We start from the raw sequence: 22,733 nt of genomic DNA on the forward strand, positions 1-22,733 counted from the left end.
CTGACGAAGGAAACGATCCTTGTGGAAGACAGAGTAGGGTGGTGAGGGGAAGATGTTCTTGGTGTTAGTGAGAATGAAATATTGTCCCCAATCTTCACTGATTGTGGCCTATGGGTCAGGAAACTGAGAATCCAGTTGCAGAGAGTGGGGCTTAGTCCGAGATCACTAAGTTTAGCAATCAGTTGGCGGAAGTGTTTAAGGATGACACTGGTGGAATGGTAGGTTAGATTTGATTCCCCTACAGCGTGGAACCAACTCCACACCAACCCTCCGAAGAGTAACCCACCCAGAAACATTTCCTTCTGATGAATGCACCTAACACTATGGGCAATTTACTATGGCCAATTCACGTGACCTGCACATCTTTGGATGTGGGAGGAAACCGGAGCACCCGGAAGAAATCCATCCAATACAGGAAGAACGTGAGAACTCCACATAAACAGTCGCCTGAGGCTGGAATCGAACCTGGGTCCCTGGCGCTGTGAGGCAGCAGTACGAACCACTGAGCCACCATGCCATCCAAAGGGGAGGACAAACTGGACCCCGTCCTTATTGTGTTTAGATGGGGGCGGTTTAGACAGTGGAGCAGGGAATGGAGGAGGTGCAGTGGGGGGGCTGTCTAGAAGGCGGGGGAAAAAGCACACTGTTCATAATAGGTTGACTTCTGGGATGCTCACAAGTGGAATGTCTCCTCATCTGAGCAGGTACAGCGGAGGCAGATGAATTGGGAGAACGGGATAGAGTACTTGCAGGATAGTGAATGGGAGGAGATGTAATCCAGGTAGTTATGGGAGTCTGTGGGTTTATAGTAATGGAGACGCACATTTATTATAAATCCCCAGTACCTTCTCCTGCAACCAGAAAAGATGCAAAACCTGCCGGCACACCACACCCCTCACCTCCATCCAGGGTTCCAAACAGTCTTTCTTCCAAGATGGAGGATGGGAAACATTTCTGGCTATAAGAGCTGCTCCTTTTTTTTTGAAGTGATTTCCTCAAATTCCAGGAGCAGCAATTCCTGTTTTATATGCTGTTGCATTGTTTTGGAACTTTGGAAAAAAAAACAACACAGTTTAAAAGGGAGAAGAGCAGACAAAGGAAGCACATGGTGAAGACAGTGCAGGAGAGAGAGTGAGAGAGAGAGAACCTGCACAGTTACCGCCTTTGCTGTTCGAATTAAGTGTATCACTGGACATCGGAGTGCATCTGGGAAAATTAACAAACAGTGAAATTCACAACTAATCTTGGAGGAACTGTTGGGCGAAGTTTACAGCACAGAATCAGATAAGTTAATTGTTGTTTTAAGTCTGTCCAAGAGAAAGGCTGCAGTAGTGAGTATAGTGGATTCTTTCTTGATTTTGGAGATAGTCTCTTGATTAAACTTAAAATATAAGCCATAGCTATTAATTTAACCTGGGACAGTGTTTGTAGAGGAATAAGACGGTGTTGTTTTCTGGGTCTGTAGATTGTGAAGGAGCAAAAATGGCCTTTGCAGTGGTATGCACTTCTTGTCAGATGTGGGAGTTTAAAGAGAGTTTAAGGGTTACTGCAAATTATATCTGCCATAAATGCTGTTGGATGAAAATCTTATCAGATCGAGTGGATCGGTTGGAGAGACAGATAAAGCAATGATGAACTTGCAATAGCAACAGTATGTGATGGATGGTAGCTATAGGAAGGGGGGAAAAGTTCTCAGATACAGTCACATAGATGGGTTAACTCCAGGAAGGGTGAGAGAGGTCAGCACCTAGGGCAGGAGTCTTTTGTGGAGATACCCATTTCAAACAGGGTATGCTGTTTTGGAAAATGTAGGGGGTGATGTATTCTCAGGGGAACGCAGCACGAACAGCCAAGCTTCTGGTATTGAGACTGGCTCTAATGCAACGAGGGGTACGTCGGCTTCCAAGAGATCAATTGTGTTAGGGGATTCTGTAGTCAGAGGTACAAACAGACGTTTCTGTGGCCAGCAGAGAAAAATCAGAATGGTGTGTTGTTTTCCTGGTGCCAGGATCAAGGATGTCTCAGAGAGGGTGCAGAATGTTCTCACGGGGGAGAGTGGCCAGCAGGAGGTCATTATCCACATTGGAACCAACGACAGTGGAAGGGAAAAGGTTGAGACTCTGAAGGGAGATTACAGAGAGTTAGGCAGAAATTTAAAAAGGAGGTCCTCAAGAGTAGTAATATCTGGATTAATCCCAGTGCTATGAGCTAGTGAGGGCAGGAATAGGAGGATGCATGGCTGAGGAGCTGGTGTATGGGAGAAGGATTCACATTTTTGGATCATTGGAATCTCGTTTGGGGTAGAAGTGACCTGTACAAGAAGGACGGATTGCACATAAATTGGAAGGGGACTAATATACTGGCAGGGAAATTTGCTAGAACTGCTTGGGAGGATTTAAACTAGTAAGGTGGGGGGGTGGGACCCAGGGAGATAGTGAGGAAAGAGATCGATCTGAGACAGGTACAGCTGAGAACAGAAGTGAGTCAAACAGTCAGGGACAAGGTAGGACTAATAAATTAAATTGCATTTGTTTCAATGCAAGGGGCCTAACAGGGAAGGCAGATGAACTCAGGGCATGGTTAGGAACATGGGACTGGGATATCACAGCAATTACAGAAACATGGGCTCAGGGATGGGCAGGACTGGCAGCTTAATGTTCCAGGATACAAATGCTACAGGAAGGATAGAAAGGGAGGCAAGTGAGGAGGGGGGAGTGGCATTTTTGATAAGGGATAGCATTACAGCTGTGCTGAGGGAGGATATTCCCAGAAATACATCCAGGGAAGTTATTTGGGTGGAACTGAGAAATAAGAAAGGATGATCATCTAATTGGGATTGTATTATTGACCTGAAAAATGTGTTGCTGGAAAAGCGCAGCAGGTCAGGCAGCATCCAAGGAGCAGGAGAATCGACGTTTCGGGCATAAGCCCTTCTTCAGGAAGTTGTATTATAGACCCGCCAATAGTCAGAGGGAAATTGAGAAACAAACTTGTAAGGAGATCTCAGCTATCTGTAAGAGTAATAGGGTAGTTATGGTAAGGGATTTTAACTTTCCAAACATCGACTGGGACTGCCATAGTGTTAAAGGTTTAGATGGAGAGGAATTTCTTAAATGTGTACAAGACAATTTTCTGATTCAGCGTGTGGATGTACCTACTAGAGAAGGTGCAAAACTTCACCTACTCTTGGGAAATAAGGCAGGGCAGGTGACTGAGGTGTCAGTGGGGGAGCACTTTGGGGCCAGCGACCATAATTCTATTTCTTTTAAAATAATGATGGAAATAGATAGATCAGATCTAAAAGTTGAAGTTCTAAATTGGAAAAAGGCAAGAACTTTCAAAAGCTGATTGGAGGCAGATGTTCGCAGGGAAAGGGATGGCTGGAAAATGAGACGTCTTCAGAAATGAGATAACGAGAATCCAGAAAAAGTATATTCCTGTCAGGGTGAAAGGGAAGGCTCGTAGGTATAGGGAATGCTGGATGATTAAAGAAATTGAGGGTTTGGTTAAGAAAAAGAAGGAAGCATATGTCAGGTATAGACAGGAGAGATCGAGTGAATCCTTAGAAGAGTATAAAGAAAGTAGGAGTATACTTAAGAGGGAAATCAGGAGGGCAAAATGGAGACATGAGATAGCTTTGGCAAATAGAATTAAGGAGAATCCAAAGGGTTTTTACAAATATATTAAGGACAAAAGGGTAACTAGGGAGACAATAGGGCCCTTCAAAGATCAGCAAGGCTGCCTTTGTGTGGAGCCGCAGAAAATGGGAGAGATACTAAATGAATATTTTGCATCAGTATTTACTGTGGAAAAGGATATGGAAGATATAGATTGTAGGGAAATAGATGGTGACATCTTGAAAAATGTGCAGATTACAGAGGAGGAAGTGCTGGATGTCTTGAAACGGTTAAAAGTGGATAAATCCCCAGGACCTGATCAGGTGTACCCGAGAACTCTGTGGGAAGCTAAAGAAGTGATTGCAAGGCTCTTGCTGAGATATTTGTATCATCTATTTCAGATAATACTTTTCTGTTGGAACTCAGCAAATGTCACTAGACACATATGTTGCAAGAGTGAGAGGTCACCGAGTGATTTGACTTATTATCACATTTACCTACATATTGTGTAGCGTTTTGTTTTGCATGCAGTATAGGCCATACCAGACAAAATGCATTAGGGTAATAGAACAGAGGAATACCATGTTATAGGTGCAGAAAAGATGCACAAAGAGCGTAACAGTATTAAATTTAAAATTTGAAAGGTCCATTCAGATGTCTAATAACAGAAGAGAAAAGGCTGTTCTTGAATCTGTTGGTTTGGGTGTTTAAGCTTTTGTATCGTTTGCCCAATGTAGGAGATCGGAAGAGATTATAATCGGGGTGGGAGGGGTTTGTGATTATGTTGGTTGCCTTCCAGAGGTTGTAGGAAGTATAGATGGAGTCAAAGGATAGAAGGTTGGCTAGTGTGATGGACTGGGCTGTGTTCACAACTCTCTGTAATTTCTTACGGTCCTGGGCAAAGCAGTTGTGGTATCAAGCTGTGATGCATCCAGATACATTGCATTCTGTAGTGCATGTATAAAAATTTATAAGAGTCTTTACAGACATGGCAAAATTCCTTAGCGTCCTGTGGAAGTAGAGGCATTGTTTGCTCTCTTGATTAAGGGGAGTTGTTGGTGCAATGTTGATGGTATCTTTTACATTTTTGAGTTAAGACAGTTTAGTAGATGATTTAACAGGGAGAAGAAAGTGAGGACTGCAAATGCTGGAGAAAAGTGTGGCACTGGAAAAGCACAGCAGGTCAGGCAGCATCCAAGGAGCAAAAAAAGTCAACATTTTGGGCATAAGCCCTTTATTAGGAATGTGGAGGGGAAGGGGGCTGAGAGATATATGGTGGGGCTGGGGTGTGGGGGGCAAGACAGCGGGGAAGGCAGATAGTAGATGCAGGTGGGGGGGGGGGGTAATTGTGATAGGTTGGCAGGGAGGGTGGAGTGGATAGATGAAAAGGAAGATGCATAGGCAAGAGAGGTCAGGCAGGCAATGCCAAGTTGGAGGGTTGGGTCTGGGATGAGGTGGGAGGAGGGGAGATTTGGAAACTAGTGAAATCGAGGTTGATGCCATGTGGTTCAAGGATTCCAAGACAAATGATGCATTCTTTATCCAGTTGGTAGGTGGTTTTGATTTGGTGGTGGAGGTGGCCCAGGGCTAGCATGTCCTTGGTGGGCGAAGGGGTGGTGTGGGAAGTGGAGTTGAAGTGGTCAGCCACAGAGCTTCTATCCTTGTTGCAGTTGAAGGAGTGGGGCTCAAGGGCAGAGGTGAGGGACTTGGAGGAGATGTGCCGGAGGGTATTGTTGACGACGGCGCTCCCTCAGCACTGACCCTCCGACAGTGCCCAATTCCTCAGCACTGACCCTCCGTCAGTGCGGCGCTCCCTCAGCACTGACCCTCCGACAGTGCAGCACTCCCTCAGCACTGACCCTCCGACAGTGCAGCACTCCCTCAGCACTGACCCTCCGACAGTGCGGCACTCCCTCAGCACTGACCCTCCGACAGTGTGGCATTCCCTCAGCACTGACCCTCCGACAGTGTGGCATTCCCTCAGCACTGACCCTCCGACAGTGCGGCACTCCCTCAGCACTGACCCTCCGACAGTGCGGCACTCCCTCAGCACTGACCCTCCGACAGTGCCCACTCCCTCAGCACTGACCCTCTGACAGTGCCCTCTCCCTCAGCACTGACCCTCCGAAAGTGCCCGCTCCCTCAGCACTGACCCTCTGACAGGGCCCACTCCCTCAGCACTGACCCTCCGACAGAGCCCGCTCCCTCAGCACTGACCGTCCGACAGTGCGGCACTCCCTCAGCACTGACCCTCCGAAAGTGCCCGCTCCCTCAGCACTGACCCTCCGACAGTGCGGCACTCCCTCAGCACTGACCCTCCGACAGTGCGGCGCTCCCTCAGCACTGACCCTCCGACAGTGCCCACTCCCTCAGCACTGACCCTCCGACAGTGCCCACTCCCTCAGTCCTGACACTCCGACAGTGCAGCACTCCCTCAGCACTGACCCTCTGACAGGGCCCACTCCCTCAGCACTGACCCTCTGACAGTGCCCACTCCCTCAGCACTGACCCTCCGACAGTGCGGCGCTCCCTCAGCACTGACCCTCCGACAGTGCAGCACTCCCTCAGGACTGACCCTCTGACAGGGCCCACTCCCTCAGCACTGACCCTCCGACAGTGCAGCACTCCCTCAGCACTGACCCTCCGAAAGTGCCCGCTCCCTCAGCACTGACCCTCCGACAGTGCGGCGCTCCCTCAGCACTGACCCTCCGACAGTGCGGCGCTCCCTCAGCACTGACCCTCTGACAGTGCCCAATCTCTCAGCACTGACCCTCCGACAGTGAAGTGAAGCCACAGCACCATATTTTCAGGGGGATTTTCCTGTTTCCTCTCTCACTTTTACGAACGACACTAACCCCCTCAGCCGGACCGACTGCCACAGCGTGTCTCCCGCTGGCGGTGCGCAGGCGCACTGCTCCTTGGCGGTGGCACCCGGTTGCCGGGGAAACGCAGACGTCAGTGTCCCTGCGAGTGTTCCGCGGAGACCCCGCGTGGAGCGGTTACCCAGGCAACCCGGAGGGGGTAGGGGTAATGGGAAGGGGCGAGAGAGGAAGCGGAAAAGAAGCGCGCGGCGGGAGAAAGAGAGAGAGAGAGAGACAGAGGTGAGTGTGGGAGGGAGATAGGCCTCTCGGGGGAGGGTGGGGGGAGTAACGTGGCATGGGGGGGGGTGGGGGAAGACATCTGGGATTGGGGGGGGGCGGGCGCGATGAGAGGAACACTACGGGCCTGAGTAACAAAAGCACTAAGTAACTGGAACAGCAGAGTAATTGAGAAAGGCCGAAGTAACAGGGTGTGATCAGAGTAATGGTGAGGTTAGTGTAAGATCAGAATAACAGGGTGAGATCAGAGTAACAGGGTAAGATCAAAGCAACAGAGTGAGATCAGAGTAATAGAATAACAGGGTGAGATCAGAGTAACAGAGTGAGATCAGAGTAACAGGGTAAGATCAAAGCAACAGAGTGAGATCAGAGTAATAGAATAACAGGGTGAGATCAGAGTAACAGAGTGAGATCAGAGTAACAGAGTGAGATCAGAGTAACAGGGTAGGATCAAAGCAACAGTGAGATCAGAGTAACAGAGTGAGATCAGAGTAACAGGGTAAGATCAAAGCAACAGAGTGAGATCAGAGTAATAGAATAACAGGGTGAGATCAGAGTAACAGAGTGAGATCAGAGTAACGGTAAGATCAAAGCAACAGAGTGAGATCAGAGTAATAGAATAACAGGGTGAGATCAGAGTAACAGAGTGAGATCAGAGTAACAGGGTAAGATCAAAGCAACAGAGTGAGATCAGAGTAATAGAATAACAGGGTGAGATCAGAGTAACAGAGTGAGATCAGAGTAACAGGGTAGGATCAAAGCAACAGTGAGATCAGAGTAACAGAGTGAGATCAGAGTAACAGGGTAAGATCAAAGCAACAGAGTGAGATCAGAGTAATAGAATAACAGGGTGAGATCAGAGTAACAGAGTGAGATCAGAGTAACAGGGTAAGATCAAAGCAACAGTGAGATCAGAGTAACAGAGTGAGATCAGAGTAACAGGGTAAGATCAAAGCAACAGAGTGAGATCAGAGTAATAGAATAACAGGGTGAGATCAGAGTAACAGAGTGAGATCAGAGTAACAGGGTAAGATCAAAGCAACAGAGTGAGATCAGAGTAATAGAATAACAGGGTGAGATCAGAGTAACAGAGTGAGATCAGAGTAACAGGGTAGGATCAAAGCAACAGTGAGATCAGAGTAACAGAGTGAGATCAGAGTAACAGGGTAAGATCAAAGCAACAGAGTGAGATCAGAGTAATAGAATAACAGGGTGAGATCAGAGTAACAGAGTGAGATCAGAGTAACAGAGTGAGATCAGAGTAACAGGGTAAGATCAAAGCAACAGTGAGATCAGAGTAACAGAGTGAGATCAGAGTAACAGGGTAAGATCAAAGCAACAGAGTGAGATCAGGGTAATAGAATAACAGGGTGAGATCAGAGTAACAGAGTGAGATCAGAGTAACAGGGTAAGATCAAAGCAACAGAGTGAGATCAGAGTAATAGAATAACAGGGTGAGATCAGAGTAACAGACTGAGATCAACCTGCACATCCACTAATATCATTTATTGTATCCGTTGCTCCCGATGTGGTCTCCTCTACACTGGGGAGACTGGGCGCCTCCTAGCAGAGCGCTTTAGGGAACATCTCCGAGACACCCGCACCAATCAACCACACCGCCAAGTGGCCCAACATTTCAACTCCCCCCTCCCACTCTGCCAAGGACATGGAGGTCCTGGGCCTCCTTCACCGCCGCTCCCTCACCACCAGACGCCTGGAGGAAGAACGCCTCATCTTCCGCCTCGAAACACTTCAACCCCAGGGCATCAATGTGGGCTTCAACAGCTTCCTCATTTCCCCTTCCCCCACCTCATCCTAGTTTCAAACTTCCAGCTCAGCACTGTCTCCTTGACTTGTCCGGACTTGTCGAACCTGCCTATCTCCTTTTCCACCTATCCACTCCACCCTCTCCTCCTTAACCTATCACCTTCATCTCCTCCCCCACTCACCCATTGTACTCTATGCTACTCTCTCCCCACCCCTACCCTCCTCAAGCTTATCTCTCCATGCTTCAGGCTCACTGCCTTTATTCCTGATGAAGGGCTTTTGCCTGAAACGTCGATTTCGCTGCTCGTTGGATGCTGCCTGAACTGCTGTGCTCTTCCAGCACCACTAATCCAGTATAAGATCAAAGCAACAGAGTGAGATCAGAGTAATAGAATAACAGGGTAAGATCAAAGCAATAGAGTGAGATCAGAGTAATAGAATAACAGGGTGAGATCAGAGTAACAGAATAACAGGGTGAATTCAGAGTAACATGATGAGATCAGAATAACAAAGACTAACATGATGAGTTCAGAGTAACAGGGCGAAATCAGTGTAATAGAGAGTAACAGGATAAGATCATGATTTGGAGATGCCAGTGTTGGACTGGGGTGTACAAAGTTAAAAATCACACAACACCAGGTTATAGTCCAACAAGTTTAATTAGAAGCACACTAGCTTTCAGAGCAACGCTCCTTCATCAGGATAAGATCAAAGTAACAGAGTGAGATCAGAGTAACAATAACAGGGTGAGATCAGAATAGCAAAGAATAACAGAGTTAGATCAGAGTAACAGGGTGAGATTGGAGTAAGTGAGATCAAAGTAACAGAGAGTAATAGGGATTCAAAGCAACAGAGACCAGTCACCAATCAGAGTAGAGTGAGATCAGTAGCAGAGATTGGAGTAGTAAAGAGAACTCTAAGTAATAGAGATCAGAATAATATACGTCAGTGTCAAAGAGGGAGAGCTTGAATAACAGTGGGATCTTGGGGAGATTTGAATAACAGATCAGTGTATTAGAGATCCTTGCAACAGAGAAAGCTTGGGAGTAATGGAGATTAGGAAAAATGGCCAGATTGGAGTAATAGAAATCAAAAACCAAGAGTAACAGATAGAGCATAATTAACAAGCAGAGATGGCAGATCAGTGTAACAGGCAGATCAGAGTTACATACGGAGATCAGAGTAACAAAGATCAGAGTTGGTTAGGATAACGTAGTGAGTAACAGAAAGTAATCAGAGGAACACAGGGAAGTTCTAGTAACAGGGAGATCAGGTAACAGTGATAGAATAAGAGACAGATACAGTAAACAAGTTCAGAGTAACAGGCGGATTGGAGGAACACTGGAAATCAGAGTGGCAGAGATTGAAGCAATAGAGATCCAAAAAAAAACAGAGTTGGTGCAGTGGTCGAGATGCTGGAGGTGTAGGACAATAAAGGAAAAGCCGGAGTAACAGGGCAACAACAAGTGGACCTTGACAAGAGTAAAATAGTGTAATGAATTATTTCTACAATCACTGGCAGATGCTGGAGTGTATAAACAAAGGAAGATTTACAATTCCAGAGTGCCTTTCACAACCACAGTGTCTACAAGTAGAAATAGACTAAAGTATACGGAAAGACTTGATAATAGTACTACAAGAGGAACAGACTATAGTAATAATGGACTGACACAATAGAGTGGAGTCGAAAAGTGTGGTGCTGGAAAAGCACTGAAGGTCAGGAGGAACAGGAGAGTTGATGTTTCAGACATAAGCCCTTCATCAGGAATGTCAGGAGGGTGGGGAAGGGGACTGAGGGATAAATAGGAAGGGGAGTTGGGGCTGAGGGGAAAGTAATTTGGAAGGCGATAGGTAGATGCAGCTGGGGGTGATGGTGATAGGTCGGAGCGGAGGGTAGAACGGAAAAGTAGGAAGGAAGATGGACAAGTTGAACAGTTCAAGAGGACAGTGCATCTGCCTCAGTACATGTGACAATAAATTCAATTCAATTTGATCTGGAGGAAGGGGAGATGAGACTGGTGAAATCAACGTTGGTGTCGTGTGGTTGGAGGGAAGAGTGGAGCAAAGTGCAAAAATACTAGTGTAGTAGTGTTTTTGCACAAGGAGAGTCTGGCCTATTGCAATTTAGAGATGAGAGGGTAATAATGGAGTCACAAACGCCAGTAACATTGGAAGAGTCTGAATTCATTATAGGAGCATAACAGGGCAGGCTGTAATTACAAACGGACACTGCATTCATATGGGAAGCTGGTGTAATCATGCAGGACCACCAGGGATGCAACAGCCATCATTTAAATTTGGAGAGAATAATAATAATAATGAAAGAACATTGGAAAGAAAGAATGATACAGTAGGACAAGAAACTCGCAAAGAAAAGAAAGATTACATGTAACGTTGAGATTAGAATAATACCACAGTTTTATTTCATTCTACCACTGAATGTGGTATGCACTCTCAAAAGTTTGGCATTTAGTAGTGAATCCTATTTGCACTGGTGAGGATGGTGAGCCAGCCACCTTGTTGAAGCATTGCAAACCCATGTGATATTCACATGTCATCGGTGCTGTTAGGTAGAGATGTTGAGTATTGATACATGCTGATGACATTGTGTGCTGATGATGGAGGGACTAAACATTTAAGGTGGTGGATAAGGACCTCAATAACCAGGCTGCTTAGTCCTGGATGACCTCCGGCTTCATATGTGGAAAGACTTTGCAGGGCTAAAACATCAGTCATCTAGCACAAAATACCCACACTGTGACATGCTGTTGCAGCTACAGTGGTTGAGTAGTTCATTTGGTGACATGCATAGGACTATTGGAATTGGACATTTGGACTGGGAGATAAGAATAACCAAATGGTGCCAGTCAGAATAAGGCAGTAACATAGGAAGCTGGTGTGATAGTGCAACATTTGAGTGAGTTTGGAGTAATAACCCAGCAGCCTGGGGCGGCACGGTGGCACAGTGGTTAGCACTGCTGCCTCACAGCGACAGAGACCCGGGTTCAATTCCGGCCTCAGGCGACTGACTGTGTGGAGTTTGCACATTCTCCCTGTGTCTGCGTGGGTTTCCTCCGGGTGCTCCGGTTTCCTCCCACAGTCCAAAGATGTGCAGGTTAGGTGAGTTGGCCATGCTAAATTGTCCGTAGTGTTAGGTGAAGGGGTAAATGTAGGGGAGTGGGTATGGGTGAGTTGCGCTTCGGCGGGTTGGTGTGGACTTGTTGGGCCGAAGGGCCTGTTTCCACACTGTAAATAATCTAATCTAATCTAAAGCCCAAATTTCAGATAAAAGCAGTGAGACTGGAGTCATGATGTAGTAAGGTGGGGGTCCCTCACCTAATAGCACACTCAATGAGGAATTGGATTTGGATTGTAATTACACTGATTTGATAGTACATTAAGAAAATCTGAAGTACCAACTCAAGTAATATGGCAGAAATAGCTTTGCATTTGTTTAATGCTTTTCACAACTAGTCGACATGTTTTGGGGTGGCAAGTGATTCGCCCTACTACCTTACAATACCAGGGACCTATGTTAAATTTCAGCCTTGGTGACTGAGTGGAGTTTGTATGTTCTCCCTATGTCTGTGTTGGTTTCTCTGTAGGGTGCTTTGGTTTCCTCCCACAGTCCAAAGATATGCAAGTTAGGTGGATTGGCCATGCCAAGTTGCCACGAAGTGTGCAGGGATATGTACGCTAGGTGCATTAGCCATTGAAATGTTGCAGGGATGAGATGCTTTTCAGACTATTAGTACAGACCTGATAGATCAAAGGCGATAGGTAGATACAGGTGGTGGGGGCGGGGGGTTGGTGATGGTGATAGGTCAGAGCGGAGAGTAGAACAGATTGGTAGGAAGGAAGGAAGATGGGAGAGGTAAGACAGTTCAAGAGGGCAGTGTTGAGTTGGAGGGCTTGATCTGGGATGAGGTGAGGTGAGGGGAGGGGAGATGAGGAAACTGGTGAAATCAACATTGTGTGGTTGGAGGGAAGAGTGGAACAAAGTGCAAAAATACTAATGTAATTGTGTCTCTGCAGAAGGCCAAATGGCCCTTATCTGCACTGTCGGGGTTCTGTGATTTCTTCAGAACTCACAGTCTCAGGATACCCAGTAGGCCATTTTAGACTGAGGTGAGATATTTCTCCACTCAAAGTGAGGTGAACCTGTGAAATTCTCCACCACAGAAGGCTGTGGAGGCCAAGTCACTGAAATTTTCAAGAAAGAAATAGTTTTCTAGAGCAGGAGGTATGTATGGGGTGAGTGGGAAAATGATGTTGCGATATGATCAGTCATGGTCATATTGCTTGGTGGAGTGGACTCAATGCTCAAATGACTGACTGTTTTCTACATTTCAAAATCTTTTACCATATGAAGTGTTGTCATTATTGTGTATAGTGTATTGAATAGTATAGGAAACAGCAGTTAATTTGTACACAGCAAGCTCTGGCAAGCAACAATGTGGATAACAACCTGATAATTTATTTTTGATATTGTTCAAGGGATAAGTATTGATTAGGATCTGAGGAAGAACTCCTCTACACTTCTTCGAACATATCTAGACACCGCTTTCAGTTTAAGGTCTCATCTGAAAAGTGGCAGCTCTTACATTAAGGTGGTAACTTTCATTTTTGTGTGCAGTGAGATTTGAATCTTGTTCATAGGTGAGAACCAAGGGTTGATCTTAGGAGTTTTAACAGCAGGTAATAATATAAGAGAAGGCATTAAGAGTAATATCCTAATAATGTGAAATTAAACTGAAGTATTACAATGACATCGGATGCAGTATAACAACACAATAAAATGAAGAACTGAAGACGTACATTTATAAAGCTCCATTTACAACCATAGGAGATTCCAAAGATCTTTGCACTTGGAGGTTGAGAGGTAAGCAGTGTTTATTGGTTTTTAAAGACTTTTACTTCAAATTATTGCACAATGTGTAAATTTAATAGAAAATGATTTCTCAGGATTGCTTGTGGATCAATGCTGAGCAGCAGTTGAAGTGTGGAAACTATCACACAACAACAGGGTAGTCTGTCAGTTGTCTGTTCTGGTTATATTACTCACTAATGCCAAAAATATATCGGTAGGTGGTAGATTCACTCAAAGTCTACAAATTGCCTGGGAAAATTTGTTAACGGTGAAAATCAGTCAAAAATTATGCCCCTAATAGAATGAAAGGGGATATTGAGTAGCAGCTTCTCTAATCAATGGTTGGTTCTTTCACAAGTTTGTTGCTAATTAGTTCAATAAATGTGGGAGAAGCATAACCTGTAAATGGAGGAGCAGCATGTTCTGATTTGAATGGCATTTTACCTATTCCTGCTCTTGTTTTATTTGCCAATCTTATGAACCAGACTGAGCTCCTGGCAAAAAAAAATGCACTTTTACTTGTTTTTTGTGAATTTGTGCTTATTGTTGATATCAGTAGGGAATTAGATTAGTCCTTGAAAAGGAAATAATTACAGGGCCTTGAAGAAAGAACAAAGGTGTGGTATTAATCGGTCCTTTCAAAGAGTGAAAGTACAAGCACAAACTGGTGAATGGCCTTCTCTACTGTATTCAATAAAATGAGACTTTTTGTTACCAACCATTCAAACCCAACTTCTAGAGCTGAAGGCAGTCAACAACTACACCGATTTGTGGCTACCTCCACTACTACTTCCCCTTAATCTGAGTTTAAATTTTTCTGCATATTCAACTTTCATTCAGCACCTCCTTTAAACACCTGCCAGTTTCCACATTGTGAGTCACCATCATGAGACAGCTTCCTGCTTCTTGGTAGCAAAGCAGAATAAAATGACCCACCCAAACATAGTCATTTTGTTAATGACTCAAGTGATCAATTAATCTACCTTTTTTAAATTATGAAAGATTGAGATTGAAATAAAAATAAAATGCTTGAACCAAAACACAATAAAAGATGCAAATCAACGGGAACTATGGGACTGAAAAAAAACAACTTCCATGTTTTTATCAAGTCTCTCATAACCACAGGTCATTGAAGTCTGTGCTACTTTGAAAATGTAGTCACCTGACAGTGTGGAAACATTGCTCACAAATGGCAATGAGTGATCTCAAATTTATTTTTGTAGTGAAGCTGTACAAAGATTAAAATATTGATCAGCAATGATCCCTCTAGGCTGAACAACTGCTCCAAGGTTCTGCAAATGCAGATCAGTGTGCTGACACCATTCCCAGAATTGACTTCCAGTTTCTGAGGTCCACACAGAAGAAAACAATTTGAGGGAACAAAGTTGACCATGACCAGTACACTGAGGAGAACGTTCTTGCTCCTCTTCAAGCAGTGTTCAAGATCTTTTACACCCACCTGAGAGGGCAGAAAAGCAGCTTCAGTTGATCTCTCATCTGCAGGACAGTGCATTTGACTGACCTGCAATCCTTCAAAGCTGCACTGGAGTGTGAGGCTAGAAGTTATTCTCAGATATGATTGGTTTACCTGGGTAATTTCCAATAAGGTGGTGATAATCAAATTTTTCAAAGAAAATGTAAAACTAAAGACTGTGCAATTTTAAAATAGGAATGGATCTATTTCTGTTTATCTTAGTGTAATTGTCCAATAAGTTCTTGGAAGCTGAAGTTTACACATTTCTTCCTTTTTAGTGCCCAAAACCCTGTTGAAGTGTAAAACAAATTAATGTGCCTACCATTATGTTAAACTGAAGTGTGTGACTGCACCGAAATGCAATTAGAATATCATTGTAGTCAGATCTAGTGAATGTAGTGTCATCTTTAAAAGGTTGACCAAATTATGGGGAAGAGTGAAGGAACCAGCACAGGAACCAATGTTTTGCATTAATCTGGAATTCACCCCCAACTGGCAATTAACACTTTCAAGAAAGAGAATGGCGGGGTATGGGGTTCACAGGGATATGGAATAGCAGGTAAATGGAGTTAAGTTGCAGATTAGTCAATGTCAGACTGAAGGTGAAACTTGTTCCACTGATATCCTTTAATACTCCAAACAAGCAAATAATTTGTCAACTTCAGTTGTGAAAATTTCAAGCAACCTCCACTCCTCACCCCCAAATGGGGGAATGAGTTCAATCCTTTTACTACCATTTTTATGAAATTTTAGACTTGCACCCCATTATACCCACTGGTGGAAATAATTTCTCTTCATCTACTATTAGGGGCGGCACGGTGGCTCAGTGGTTAGCACTATAGCCTCACAGCACCAGGATCCCAGGTTCAATTCCAGCCCTGGGTGACTGTCTGTGTGGAGTTTGCACATTCTCCCCGTGTCTGCGTGGGTTTGCTCTGGTTTCCTCCCTCGGTCCAAAGATGTGCAGGTCAGGTGAATTGGCCATGCTAAATTGCCCATAGTGTGAGGTGCATTAGTCAGAGGGAAGTGGGTCTGGGTGGGTTACTCTTCAGAGGGTCTGTGTGGACTGGTTAGGCCAAAGGGCCTGTTTCCACACTGTAGGGAATCTAGAATCTAGTCTATTATTGCTTTAAAGACATCAATTAGATCACTCCTCAATGTTCTAAACAGAAAGGTATGCAACCTAATAATGTAATTCTTTAAGCCGTGGTATCAATCTGGTGAATCTGCCTTGTCTCCCATTCTATAATACCTTCCTGCAGTTTTCAAATCCCACAAATCTGATTTTTCTGTCCAAAATTGCAATACACTGTTCTTTATTCATGCAGTAGTGTCTGTGTGTGAATTGTTTGGATCTTTTTCTAGCCAAGCAACTATAAAAAGATCCAAACAAGTCACACACAGACACTACTGTATGAATAAGGAACAGTGTGTTGCAATTTTGGACAGAAAAATCAGATTTGTGGTATTTGAAAACTGCAGGAAGGTATTATAGAATGGGAGACAAGGCAGATTCACCAGATTGATACCACGGCTTAAAGAATTACATTATTAGGTTGCATAAACCTGGCTTGCATTCCTTTTATTTAGATATAACCTGCCCAAGGAATCTATTAGTTTAGTGTCTGAATGACTAATTCAAAATCGTTAGTTGTGGAACCGCCTACAGTGTTGGCATTAGTATTAGTGTCTAACAGTGAATATTTAGTGTGTGAAACCCTGTCTGATTTGACTGTTCTGGTTCCTCTGTGCCTTTCTGCACTTCATAAAAATACTTAGGCTTATTTATTCACTCTACACTTTCATTTTGACAGATATTGCTAGAGTTGGCTCCTGATTTTTTTTTAACGTTGTCAGTGTTCGTTTCTTAAGCTGCACCAGGAAGTTCTTGTTTTGCACTTGCTATATGTGTGCTTGTAGCTATTCAGTTGAGGTTTCATTGAGCACAATCCCTCCTTGGATCTATTCTTCCAAACAGTTTCCTTTGTAATGTTGGATTGGTCTGCTTTAAAGTTGTACATCTTCCTACTTGCTGCAGTGGTTTGTGCTGGATAGTGTAAAATTTTAATGTTTAATTCCCTGTTTCTTAAGGGGGCCATTGCTTCTATACTTGGTTGGTTATCTGTTATATGATGTGCTATTCCTATCATTCACCAGGTGCAACGAATTCAGTCAAAAAGCAATACTGACTTGTATTCACAAGCTCAATTCTAGAAAACAGGGGCAGTCACAGTTCATATTGTTTTAAAACCTGCCTCCCTCACCATGCTCTGTCCTTTGGAGAATTGGGGATTTTGTTTTTCTGAAGGACTTTTAGAACAGTCTAACCTTTTGATAGTCACTTTGTTATGGTCACTGCTTTGGCAAGTCTAATAGCCAATTTGTGCAAAGAAAGATCTGATGTGTAGGAATGAGATATGTCGTTAGTTTTTTTTTCTGTTGAAGTTGATTTGAGGGCAGAATGTTGGCTGGAACCCTGAAAGTTGCTCTACTTTTCAAATATTTCCTGGGAGCACTGAATCTAAACTAATGCTAATCTGTTTGCCTAAACTTTCTGCTTTAAATATCATCCCATTCTTAATCCTGATGTATTAAATACTTCCAGCTGATTCATCCATTTGTTTTGACTTATTTTAACTTTTGCTCCACATTTCTGTGCACTATCTGCTCGAATATGTGCTGTGATTCATTCAGTGTACTGAGTCGGTGTAAGCACGCATGGACTCCAAACTCTTAAAACAATACATCTCTTTCATATTAGATAGGCAGGTGGAATTGAGTGAGATAATATTTCATGTTAGTGGGTAGTAATGAAATTTTGAAAACTCCAAACAGCCTGAAGGCCTTTGACCATCTTCCTGAATCTATATTGTATTTCAAAAATAATACCAAGTTCTTGAAATCTGAACCACCAACCACTCAGTATCACAACCCCAATAATCCTAGCAGGGTTCACTGGTTTCTCACAACCACTAACTTCATGGATCACAGCACTGCTACTCTCATGAATTCCATTCAGAATTCTAAACCTGTCAGGCCCAACAACCCCATTGGGAATCACAGGTACACTAACTAGTTCTGCTGTTCCATGACATCAGACCTGGCCTGTATCCTGCCTACATTCACTTGCCTAATTTCATATTCCTTTAATATTCTAGGCTAGCTGAATTTAACATTGATTGAGTTTGCACCTCCAGTTTTTTTTTGTGTGAGGGAAGTTCCACCATTTGTATGAAGCAATAGATGCTTCTTAAATTCTTTCCTGAATGGCTCAGTTCTGATTGTTAGCAACAAGACCTGCAGTTAGTTTTCTTTGATCTGTAAAATTTTTCAATTCAAATACCCCCCGCCCCCTTTTTCTTTGTAATTTTGTTTCTCCACACTGTCTGACCAGTGGCTCTGTATTATGTAATATGACCTAGAACTGTGCACAGCCTTATTTGTTCAAGGTATCCTCTTGTTTGCTTGCAGTCCTGAAGATGGAAACTGCTGACCTGATCGAGAAAGCAAGGCTTGCTGAGCAGGCAGAGCGCTATGATGACATGGCATCCTGCATGAAAACGTTCACGGAGAAAGGCAATGAACTCTCCTGTGAGGAACGAAACCTGCTCTCTGTCGCTTTCAAGAATGTAGTTGGAGCCCGTCGGTCGTCCTGGCGGGTCATCTCCAGCATAGAGCAGAAAACCGAAAACTGCAAAAAGAAGCAGCAGGTGGTAAAAATGTACCGAGAGAAAATTGAGAAGGAGCTGCAGGACATCTGCAATAATGTGCTGGTGAGGCTTTGCATTGTATGTGTGATTGGGAGTTCAAAAGGGAGTTGGAGAAATAAGCCCTAAATCCCTTGGAAGGTTGATGGTGAGACAACTTGGCCTGAGTTGGAAACCTTGTTTGATGTTTCCATTTGCTGCACTGAAAAGGAGGACACCTGACTCAGGAGTTCTCCTTGTTGGATATGAGTTTTCACGTTTCCTACTGATGCTGAAAATCAAATTTGGTTCATACTGCCATAATTGTAGTAAACTCTTGGGAGCTATTAACTGTTTTTTGTTGCTGTTTTTCCATTCAAATGTGTTGCTTATATTGTGATAATTTCTTGATTTAAGGCAGTTCATGACTTGACTTAGTTCCCTTTTGTGGAAAATGTTGAATTCCACACTTCGGCTGTGTTTTGGAATCTGGCTTTCCCATTCGAGAAAGGTGATCGTTGAAAGCAATTACCTTAATATGCATGTTGTCGTTGAGTGCTACTTTAGTGAGATCTTCATGCTCTCATTGAGATCCCATGAACAATGTATTCTGTACACTGTCATAAGAAAAGCCTGCTTATACTCTGAGTAAATTTCTTCTGAACTTTAAGTGAAGAGCAATTTAAGAGCTTTTACTGCACTATTCCAGTTGCTTGATGAATGATCCAATAAAACACTATCACACTGAATAATAAGCATGGGGTCACAATAAGCTTCTTCCGAGCAAGTTAGCTAATATCTATACAGGCTAACCTATTGGCCAGGACCACATTTTTATATGATGTGGAGGAGCCAGTGTTGGACTGGGATGGACAAAATTAAGAATCAAAGAAAACCAGGTTAGAGGGGAAAGTGAGGTCTGCAGGTGCTAGAGATCAGAATCAAGAGTTTGGTGCTGGACAAGCACAGCAGGTCAGAGAGCATCCGAGGAGCAGGAGAATGGACGTTTCAGGCATCAGCCTTTCATCAGGAATCAGATAGTTGTCATCTGATGAAATCTAGTGCTTGTGTTGTGATTTTTAACTTTTGTACACCCCAGTCCAACACCAGCATCTTCAAATCTGGAATAATGTGTTACTTGGTCTATTAGCCAACCCAGCATAGCTGCAGCTTTTGAATGCATGTGACAGCTGTACAACTTTTTTCATTTGGATATGGACTGTTTCAGTAGCTGAGGAGTTGCATATAGTGTAGTCATCAGCAAACATTCCTACTTCTCACCTTTTTTATGGTGGGAAGGCTGTTAATGAAGCAGCTAAAGCAAGTTTAGATTAGAATACATAGTGTGGAAACAGGCCCTTCGGCCCAACAAGTCCACACTGACCCGCCGAAGTGTAACCCACCCAGACCCATTCTCCTACATTTACCCCGTCACCTAACACTATGGGCAATTTAGCATGGCCAATTCACCTAACCTGCACATTTTTGGATTGTGGGAGGAAACCGGAGCACCCGGAGGAAACCCACGCAGACATGGGGAGAATGTGCAAACCACACAGAGTCGCCAAAGGCGGGAATTGAACCCCGGTCTCTGGCGCTGTGAGGCAGCAGTGCTAACCACTGTGCCACTGTGCCACCTACCAAGTTGGGCCGAGGACACCTACCTACATTATAGTTTATGAGCTCAGCAAATTTGAAGACGCTCCAGGAGTTTGTTGACTCACATCGGCTGGTGGCCTTGGGAAACATGTTGACAAAATTGAATATAGTGAAACTACTGAGGAAGAGTTGTCTCCACTTATTCAGTGAATCCAAAATGTTCTGGTGACTTTTTAATTCATTCATGGGATGAAGATGTGGCTGGCTAGGCCAGCATTTATTGCCTATCCCTAATTACCCCGAGAGCAGTTAGGAATCAACCACATTGCTGTGGGTTTGGCATCACATGGTCTGGCCTACATGTAAGGTTAGCAATTTCTGCCCTAAAGCACATTAGGGATTCAGTCTCCTTGGATTCACATTGATGCTGCCTGTAGAACGGCTAAAAATAGAAACTTATGGGCTATCTAATTCTTTTCACCCAGCATCCTGTGTTCTGTGACACAGTGTCCCTGGTCTAGAAAGGCATAATTTTGTTTTTTAAAACTGTTCAAATAATTCTCCTATTTCTCTTTTTAGCTGTAAAACTCATCAAAATCTCTGTTTCTCTGTCTCTGCTCCCCTTTTCAGTGCCTTTTTATGTATCGCCAATATGCTTTAACCTATCACTTTAGCATTGGTCTCAAAGCCTCAACCCAAATCACTAGAATTTTCTCCCAAATGGAGACAAGTGTCAGGACCTGGAGCTAAACAAGAAACTGGTGAAACTCAGCAGGTCTGGCAGCATCTATCCCCAGGGAGAAATCAGAATTAATGTTTCAAGTCTGGTTATTTGAGATAGAACTAATGGTTCAACAGGTTTTTTTTTACTTCAGTGTCTGTTGGCCACAGCTGTTCGCATTATATATTAATGATTTGGATGAGGGAACCGGGGGCATTCTAGCGAAGTTTGCCGATGATACGAAGTTAGGTGGACAGGCAGGTAGTACTGAGGAAGTGGGGAGGCTACAGAAGGATCTAGACAGGTTGGGAGAGTGGTCCAGGAAATGGCTGATGGAATTTAACGTGAGCAAGTGCGAGGTCTTGCACTTTGGCAAAAAGAATAAAAGCATGGACTACTTTCTAAACGGTGAGAAAATTAATAAAGCCAAAGCACAAAGGGATCTGGGAGTGCTAGTCGAGGATTCTCTAAAGGTAAACATGCAGGTTGAGTCTGTGATTAAGAAAGCGAATGCAATGTTGTCTCTTATCTCAAGAGGGTTGGAATATAAAAGCAAAGATGTACTACTAAGACTTTATAAAGCTCTGGTTAGGCCCCTTTTGGAGTACTGTGTCCAGTTTTGGTCCCCACACCTCAGGAAGGACATACTGGCACTGGAACATGTCCAGCGGAGATTCACACGGATGATCCCTGGAATGACAGGTCTAGCATATGAGGAACAGCTGAGGATACTGGGATTGTATTCGTTGGAGTTTAGAAGATTAAGGGGAGATCTAATAGAGACGTACAAAATAATACATGGCTTTGAAAAGGTGGATGCTAGGAAATTGTTTCTGTTAGGCGAGGAGACTAGGACCCGTGGACACAGCCTTAGAATTAGAGGGGGTCATTTCAGAACAGAAATGCAGAGACATTTCTTCAGCCAGAGAGTGGTGGGCCTGTGGAATTCATTGCCACGGAGTGCAGTGGAAGCCGGGACGCTAAATGTCTTCAAGGCCGAGATTGATAGGTTCTTGTTGTCTAGAGGAATTAAGGGCTACGGGGAGAATGCTGGTAAATGGAGCTGAAATGCTCATCAGCCATGATTGAATGGCGGAGTGGACTCGATGGGCCGAATGGCCTTACTTCCACTCCTATGTCTTATGGTCTTATGGTCTGCATCCCAGGATTTTAAAACCAGTGGCTGCAGAGATGGTGCAGTTATTGATCAAATTACTGCAGTACTCCACGGTGTCCAGAGAGGTCTAGCAGACTTGAAACCACTGATGAGATGCTCCTGTTGGGGTGGACAGAGACTAAAAACTGGAAATTAGACCAGGTAGCTTAACATCGGTCATTGGGGAAAAAACTAGATGCCATTAAAAGAATAAACAGCAGGACACTTCGAGAAGCTTAACACAATCAAGAGAAAAACATAGTTTTGTGAACAGGAAATCATAATTGACAGATTTGCCAAAGTTCTTTGACGATGTAACAAGTGAGTTGATAAAGGAAAACAGATGTAGTTTTTTTTGGATTTCCAAAAGATATTTAATTTGTTGCCACTGAAGATTATAGAGTCATAGAGTCATATTGCCCAAGATAAGAGGTAACAATATTCAGGTGATGTATTATCAAGGATTTAAGGATAGGTTAACACAGTTGGGATTAATGGGTCATTTTCAAGTTGGAAAGACACAACCAACACAATGTCACAAGGATCAGTCCAGGCTGTCAGTTATATACTATCTATATTAGTGACATAGAGGAGGGGCAAGAGAGTAATGTACCTGAATGTTGAGAGTCCTCAACATTTCAAAAATCTGTGGGAGCTTGCACAAAAGAGGGACGAAGGCTTGGACAGATCACCCATTATCTTATTGATTCACAGTAGGCATGAAAGGCTGAATAGGGATTCTGGA

General features: G+C 43.9%; 1 protein-coding gene across 2 annotated transcripts in view; it reads left to right on the forward strand.

Moving 5' to 3' along the window:
* Nucleotides 1-6,576: 6,576 nt before the first annotated feature.
* The window catches only part of LOC140462818 (14-3-3 protein zeta-like), a 34,005-nt gene continuing 17,848 nt past the window's right edge, over nucleotides 6,577-22,733 (forward strand). Inside the window, exons 1-2 of one of the 2 annotated variants that reach the window (XM_072556153.1) lie at nucleotides 6,577-6,718; nucleotides 18,298-18,599. In XM_072556153.1, the coding sequence (XP_072412254.1) occupies nucleotides 18,306-18,599 (294 nt within the window). In that variant the 5' untranslated portion in view covers nucleotides 6,577-6,718; nucleotides 18,298-18,305. Of the gene's footprint in view, nucleotides 6,719-13,234; nucleotides 13,365-18,297; nucleotides 18,600-22,733 lie in introns of those variants that run through there. The other variant, XM_072556152.1, reaches the window with a different exon arrangement.

This window comes from Chiloscyllium punctatum, chromosome 37 (genome assembly GCF_047496795.1).
Source record: "Chiloscyllium punctatum isolate Juve2018m chromosome 37, sChiPun1.3, whole genome shotgun sequence".
NCBI classification, from domain to species: Eukaryota; Metazoa; Chordata; class Chondrichthyes; order Orectolobiformes; family Hemiscylliidae; genus Chiloscyllium; species Chiloscyllium punctatum.